The sequence below is a fragment of the Meles meles genome, chromosome 7 (assembly GCF_922984935.1).
Source record: "Meles meles chromosome 7, mMelMel3.1 paternal haplotype, whole genome shotgun sequence".
NCBI lineage: Eukaryota > Metazoa > Chordata > Mammalia > Carnivora > Mustelidae > Meles > Meles meles.
This window is the reverse complement of record NC_060072.1, coordinates 115,834,655-115,842,629: the sequence shown is the minus strand read 5'-3', so window position 1 is coordinate 115,842,629 and position 7,975 is coordinate 115,834,655. Positions and strand designations below refer to the sequence as shown.

The 7,975-nt window shown below is 44.9% G+C and overlaps 1 protein-coding gene and 1 pseudogene across 1 annotated transcript; one reads left to right on the top strand and one right to left on the bottom strand.

Moving 5' to 3' along the window:
- Window positions 1–393: 393 nt before the first annotated feature.
- On the bottom strand, window positions 394–1,057 carry LOC123946481 (annotated as a pseudogene).
- A 1,941-nt stretch (window positions 1,058–2,998) lies between these two features.
- Window positions 2,999–6,334, top strand: GJD4 (gap junction protein delta 4). Its single transcript, XM_046013213.1, has 2 exons — window positions 2,999–3,062; window positions 4,686–6,334. The coding sequence occupies exons 1-2, from the start codon at window positions 2,999–3,001 to the stop codon at window positions 5,759–5,761; spliced, it is 1,140 nt and encodes a 379-aa protein (XP_045869169.1). The 3' UTR covers window positions 5,762–6,334.
- Window positions 6,335–7,975: the final 1,641 nt, after the last annotated feature.

Below are 7,975 nucleotides of genomic sequence, written 5' to 3'. Positions count from 1 at the left end.
TAAGCCAAGGCTGGATAGCATATGGTTCTGCTGTTCTCTTTCCTTTTTCTTCAGTTCATTTGTGGACAAATCCCAGGATGCCTTCTTGTGCAGTTCAGCCATATCCATGTCCCTGACTCCCACTGGATTTCTTTTCCATTGAATTGAACACAGTACGCCCCAAAGCGTCTCTTCACAGTACAGCCACACAAATAGAAACCTTCCTATTGATTCTGGGAATTTTTTTTTTTTTTTGAGCCAAAGTGTTTTATTAAAAAGGTTCCTGAGTGAATTTCCCACCATGTATCCTTGCCAGCCATCTTGTGAGGTTCCAGGTGGCTGACTTGTGAGAATGGAGGTTACTATGTCTCCCTGCTCCACGGTGCTGGGGGCTACCACTATGACACTGCCCTGTCATTCAGCTCTGCTGGGGTTGCCTGCCAACCTTCCTTCCTTTCCTTCAGCTACCATTCCCCTGTCCCCTTGCTTGCTGTCTATGATCTGCCTCCAACTGTTACTCCAGGATAGCAACTGTCTCCTTGTGGGGGGGCAGGGCCAGATCCTGGTATGGCAGCAGGCGAGCAAGATGTGCTCCCAGATTAGGGTTTCCTCTTGGCTTTGAATGGTTTCTTTGTTACCAATGATCAGGTCCCCCAAGACCACACTCTTGTCCCTCATCAGGATATCTCACTCTCAGACCGAGGCCCTAGCTGATTCTCCACCCAGTGGTACTTCTCATCCAATTCATAATTCATCAGAGGGCTGTTGCAGATGAAGACTTCAGTGTCCAACATGTTGTTCATCTCCTACATGACTTCCAAGGCTTCAGGGATTGACTCCAAGTCTAGGAAAAAGCCTTGGGCTTCAGACACTTGCCACATTGTCTGCTGGCTCAAGCCAAAGGGCTCAGTACTGCTCTTAGTTGAGGGAATCCAAGTTGCATTTCCAGTGCCACCTGTGGCTCCCCTAGGAGGCTGCAGGAGAAACCCCATAGGAGGCTGGCCTTGAAGTTGGCCAACATGCCATCCATATCCACCAGCAACCACACAGGCCATGGGTGCCAGGTCTGGGGGGCCATGGAGGCTGGGATGGGGGGCTGGGCTAATTATATAGAGAGCCATATGTTTGATGCTACAGTCACATCCTCCTTCTCTTTTGTTCACATCTTCTTGCAGCTGCTGGGATTTAAATCTCCAGGCAGAGCAAAAATACCCTTTAGTAGGAAAAAAGGCAAGGAATGGAGATGGTATGGACTTAGAGAAGCAAGAGCAAAATAGATTAAGGTGAAGAGAGAACAGGCAGTATTACTGGTTCAGAAGATGCTGTGGGAGCAAAGGGATAGACCAAGAATGGGAGCCCAGAGGAGTAGACCCTGAGATGCACATGTAATTCATTATATTTTAAAATCATTTTCATGTCTAAATCTCATTTTCATATCACAGCCACTCTGTATATGCAGAAGACACATTTTTTCTACTTTACTGATGAGAAAACAGGCATGAAAAGCTGTAGCAATTTACTCTAGGTCACGAAATTCCCTTTTATTCCATGTTCAGAATGGACTATTTATAATCACACAGCAAAATTCAGAAATCGCTTTCCTGATATTTCAAATTTTAAACCAGTATCATGAACAGTCTATTAAGTAGGAAAGATATTTTCCCTTATTTTATACTTGAACCATATGGCTATTTCAATATTTTTTTACTTAACCACTATTTCTCTAAATTTCATTGTTCATGTTGAAGCATTTGACTAAAATATAGCAAAACTACTGTGCCTTTCAAGGGGGTCAAAATGTTTTCTGTGGATGGAAACGTGTCATGTGAATAAAGATGAAAGGACCTTTGTTGTACTCCTCTTCTGGGAATCTTTTTAGGGATATTACCAAAGTCAAGAATAGATCAGAAATGAAGAAAAGATGGGAATAAAAGAATAGCTTTCATGGAAAATTGAAATCATTCCTTTTAAAGTTCACAATTTCCACCCTGATGATAGATCCCCAGCCTTGCAGGATGGGTTCTTCCTAGATATAAAGGTGACAGCCACGAGAGGATTTTGATGCAACTGTGATTGATGTCAGCAGGGCCAGGCAGTGATACTTTATTACAAATTTAATGGACATTTATTAAGCTGATTCAATGGGAGCGGCCCTGGGCTAGATGGGGCTGAGAGATACAAAAGGAAGATGCAATCTATGAAGGTCTGGGGGACCAGTTAGGGATCGAAATTCCACTGATTTGAGTTGTTATACACTCACTCCATGCCAGGAGCTCTCAACATCATCATTTTGTGTCTGCCTCTCACAAGCCTGGACTGGAACAGCATGATTCTCCCTCATGCAAGGTGAGAATATATGGAGAGATTCAGTGACTTCCCCAGGGAAGCTCTTGTCACTCACCTAGACAGGAAATAGCTAGAGAATAACGGAGGCACAGCCTAAAGTTGGGACACATGTCTAAGATGCAGATTTATGCTTTCATTCATGATACAGGAAGTCTGTGCTTCATAGAGAAGACAAAACATGAACATTTCAGTGCTTTTTTTTAATAAGTGAAGTGGTTGTAGAAATATTTGCAAGGAGGAAACATCTTTTTAGTAGAGAAGATTCCTTGGCTGGTTGACAGAACTTTTTCTTTCTTGGGTTAAATGTAGTCACTTCTATTATATCCTGAAGCATCTGGCTCTCCCGGTAAAGACATGTGAGCACTGCCACAGGCCTGGAATGTCTCAAGAGGGTAAGAATAGCCTACAATGAGAGATGACTCCTGCTGTCTTCTGGTCACTGCAGTTGTCAAGAATGCTTTGCCTCAGAGGCAAACAGCTCAGAGCCGCCTCAGTTCGGAGACAGAAAACTGACCTCCCAATGAGCTCGAAGCTTTCCATTTATATCTGCAGCTCTCACCTTTAAGTCTTTTGTAGAGAAGATACATTTATTCCTGCAAAGATTTGCTACCTTCTTGGAGAATACAGCCTTCCAACGTCTCCAGCAGCCTTGGGTCTGCAATACTCAGGAAAGATGGAACGTCTGGATCTGCTGGGATTCCTTCTTATCACCGTCAACTGCAACATGACCATTGTGGGTGAGTGTAAGGAAACAGTTCCAAAGCTCTTGTATTTTTGTTTTCATCACTTTGCCTGGCCTGTTTGTTGCTGGAAGAAAGGGAGCTGTGTACTCAAGCTTTCTTTTATGGCTCCCCAGTTCCGCCATCATTTAAGGAAGTCTTGGATGTGTATGTTCTCTCCTGGGGGCTTTCTCACTGATACTTGGGGCTGAACCCAAAGCAAAGCAAGTGGAAGGAGTATCTTTGAATAACTTTTCTCTGACTACCTGATCAGGAGAAGGAATAATGCAGTAAAAATTAAAGAGAAATCAATGCCTTGATTATACTTCCTTCTTGTGCATCTTTTTCCTTGAAGCTTAACTTGCAAGGATTAGTTATTTCCCTTGTGCAGTTTCAGCCAAATCCAAATTTTAGTTTATTCTTTAAAAAGAAAGTAATATATATTTCTGAGTTTGAGGCAGATGTGTCAAATTTTTAGAGAAGTATGGATATCTTAGAAAAAAGACTTGAGAAGGGGCACCTGTGTGGCTCAGTTGCTTGAGCTCTGGTCACAATCCCGGGGTCCTAGGATCGAGCTCCACATCAGGCTCCCGGCCCAATGGAGAGTCTGCTTCTCCTTCTGCCTGCCGCTCCCCCTGCTTGTGCTCTCTTACTTTCTTGGTCTATCAAAATAATACAATAAAACATTTAAAAAAAACTTGAGAAAAGGATTACAATAAGCCTATGATGTGGTTGAAATTTTTCTTACTCATTATTTTGTAGAATTTAAACAAAATCAACTTGGTCTTATAAATTTGAGTCAATGACTTGATCACATAATGCTATTCTTTGAGCTTAACTGCCTTTATTTAAGATAGAGTTTTTTTCTGATGTCAGATGATGTTTACTGTATTGTGTCACAAAATATTTACAGATTATTTTAACTGAGCCTTGGCCATGTTCCAAAAGAGTTAACCTGTAACATGGAAATAGGACTTTGATGTTATTTTGACTTCCTAGGTTAATCTAATTTATTCACGATAAATTGAAGAAAGAGGAACATCATTATTTCATAATAACTGTAATAGAGGAAAATAAATTCTGAATCATTGAAAAATCTGAAAAGTTGAATGTCATTAAGGAAATCTGATTTCAAGGACCATAAAGCAACCATTAAATAAAGATCTTCTGGACCAAAATAAAGATGACTGAACTGTAATCAGTAGCTTGTATTTGCTACACATAGTTACACAAATGTGCTAACATTCTTTAGAAAGCTTATTATCTGCAGAGAGTAAGATCTTATTTATATCATTAATTTGCTTAGCTCAACTTTCTTTCTAGAACTTTCAGTCCAGGAGACATTACCAGAAGTCTGAACTAGTGGAGTCAGATCAAACATCTTTGACTCTAATGCTTCTTTAAATCTGTCAGTCTCAAAGCATTTGACAAACAACTAGTTCCGCACAGCGTCTGACACATTGCACTGCCTCTGGAAATACTTGGCAGATGAGCTAACTAGCCCCTGTTGCCGGGACTAAAATACGTGCTTATTGACTTCTCAATTCTCCAGTCTCACCCCTGTAAATACTTCAAAACTGTTGTTGGAAGGGAATATGTTTGTATGCTGGTGATGGTGCCTTCCTGCTTCCTCCTTTCTAGGGAAGATCTGGCTTATCTTCATGGTACTGCTGAGGATGGTGGTGATCATCTTGGCAGGCTCCCCCGTCTACCAGGATGAGCAGGAGAGGTTTGTGTGTAACACTCTGCAGCCGGGATGTGCCAATGTTTGCTACGACATCTTCTCCCCCGTGTCGCACCTGCGGTTCTGGCTGATCCAGAGCGTGTCTGTCCTCCTCCCTTCTGCCGTTTTCAGTGTCTACGTACTCCACAGAGGGGCCGTGCTCGCCGCCCGTGGACTCTGTGGGCCAGATGGCGGTTCCACCCACCCTGAGCCCTGTGACCAGAGCCCTGGGGACAGGCACCGCCCTCCGCCCTGCAGGGAGCCCTACCACCTGACAGTGCCGGATTTTTCCTCCAGCTACATCGTCCACCTCTTCCTTCGGGTGCTGACCGAGGCAGCTTTTGGTGCCTCGAATTACCTCCTCTTTGGATTCTTGGTCCCCAAGAGATTCTCTTGCACCCACGCTCCCTGCACCAGCGTGGTGGACTGTTACGTCTCCCGGCCCACGGAGAAGTCCATTATGATGCTTTTCATGTGGGCGGTCAGTGCGCTCTCTCTGCTGCTCAGTGTGGCTGACCTCCTCTGCAGCGTTCGTGGGAGGACGAGCAGGCGCGGGGGCCCCGCCAAGGATCCCCTGGGCCACACCGGCGGCCGCCCGCTGTCCCGGAGCCTGGCCGCTAAGTCAGGTCCGATGGCCGGCAACGGTGCGTGGGTGGAGGAGGGGGCGCCCATCCACCCCGGCCTGTGGACTGGAGCAGAGGGTGCCGACAGCCCCAGTGGGAAGTCCGCTGTGTCGGGGCGGATGGGGCTTCCGGATGAAGATGAGAGCGAGGTGCTGTCCTCTGCCAGTGAGAAGCTGGCCGCGGCTTGCAAAGAGCCCGGGAGTAGGGCACAGGCGGAGGCCTCCCAGGACCCCAGGGTCGAGGGTCCCACAAGGTCAGAGGAGCATCTTTTAGTGTCTCGGAGCAGGCTGGGCCGGCGCTATCCATCGGGTCAGCTACAGCCCCCCGACGGGCTCGCCAACTCCAGATCCAGAAAGTCTGAGTGGGTCTGAAGAGGGCGTGCCAGGCAGCCCCGGGGTACCCTGTCCTGTCCAAACGGACACGTGGCCCACGAAGATGCAGACTCACTTTGGCCTGTGTGAAAGTTATTTCTCTAGGTTCCTGGAGAACATCTGCAGGCAGAAAGGCGAGCGGGCATGGGACACATGGACGTCGTGCGAGACTAACCTCCTCCAGACACAGATTGATTTAGATGACAATTTCTCTTGACAAAAGCACTTCACATTGTGCTTTTGACAATGTGACTGGAAGCTAAAATGATTAATTGGAGAGTGTCAGGGGATGGATGATGCTACACTCTGGTTTTTTTTTTTGTTGTTGTTGTTGTTGTTTGTTTGTTTGTTTTTTTTACCATAGTATGAGCTTAATTTAAGTGTGTTGTCTTCCATTAATAGAGCTCATTAATGTTTTCATGTTTTCTGGTGAGTTATTATGAAGTATTATTTTTGTTTTCCTGTTTGGATAAAAGAGGCATCTGATATGCATGTTATCAATAAAGAGATACAATTTAACTTCTCCCCACGCCTTTAATTAAATTGTGACGGAATTGTAGTATCATAACTCACATTGTTATAGGAGAAATGAGAAATGTGGAAAATATGGCTCCTGAACAATTGGGGTTTTGGGAGGAGGCCTCTTAGACGGTTTTCGCTTGTGAGTATAAGGTGCCCAGGACAGCTGGATTCCCCCGGTGCTTGCTGTTCCTGTGTGTTTGCTAAGTGGCTGGTCCTCACTGACGCGAGAGAGCACATTTTTGTTTGCTTTATTTTTAATTTTTAATTGAACTGTAGTTGACCTGGAGGAGGCATTTGCGCCATTGGTGAGGGGAGGTAGAGTTGTTACATGTATTCCAGTCTGGGCTTCGTCGGTGTCCTTTAGACAGCCGTACAGCTAAGGTTGTCCGAGAGGCTTCATGTTCCAGTAGAGCAGATGAGAAACGCTGTTAGTGTTGTGGCCTCACAGTCCGTGTTCCTGTTTTTTGGGAAACAGAAAACTGCCTCATGTCTGGAGATGAGCTTCACAGAAGCACTTCCCTACACTTCTCAGTTGCTCTGGTTTGGGTCTAGGAGCTGCCCAAGTTAGAGGTGACTTTGTGAGGGACTTAGGGTCACCTTTAACTGCCACATAGATGGACACAGTGTAGTTGAAAGAGCTACTGTGGGGCAGGATAAATCTGCCTACCTTATCAAGAGAGGAGGAAGAGCCATCTGGGTATACTTAACACAAGATGGCTAAGGACAAGGAATTGCCATTCACTCCAGCAAATAATAAAAAAGGTGAACCAATGCACTCATGAACCCAATGGCCACTTGTAGGAGTTCTGAAGAACTTCAACAATGAAACGTCTGCCAGGATGGAGAATAACACCCTTTTTGATAAATCCACAGGATGTCAAAGCAATTGGTTAAGACCTAAATCATCCCAAATCCAGTTTGGCACAAAACTATTTAAATGAATGTGCCTGTTTTTAATATATGCAGTAAATCTCTCCTGTGACTCCATTCACTGGAAGCAGTGAGCCATGATTCAGACTCCTTTCTTCAATACTTAGTTCAATGTCAGGTACATAGCAAGTGCTCAATAAACATGATTTTTTTTTATAAATGTGATTTTTTTGAGTCTAATATTCCTAAAGCATTCAGGGGAAAATTTGGTTCTTGGACCTTGCCACATACAATTCTGGTGGACCTCCCAAGTTTGGGTACAGTCTTAGAGATATAAGAACTCTCTAGCACTTCATTACTATTTAAAAAAATAAGTTTCACAAGTCTCTCAAGCCCCCAGTATTAGCCTTGATAATACTGAGTGACGAAATCCACTCAACACATGGTGGTGGTGTGTGTCCATGCAGGATACCTGGACAGCAGCTGGGAAAGCAAGGTGGTAAGGGGCTGAGCTGAGATTGCCTCTTGGCCATGTCCCCAGAGACAACAGGGCAGAGCACGTCTCTCTTGCTGGAGTCTATGCTCAAGTTTGGGTTTGAAGTGTGATTTTATTTGGGTGGCACTGGGAAAGGCTGCTTTTGCCTGTCTGCTGATGTCCAAAATCCCACTATCAGAGAAATGACTTCATGGAAATGCTTTTGTGGAAAACTGTAAATACTATTCAGAGCAATAGGTACCAAAAGAGAAGGCGAGAGGTGAGGAGCCAAAGGGAGGACATCTGGGTTCTCACCCCATATCCACACTACCTGGCAGGTCACTTCA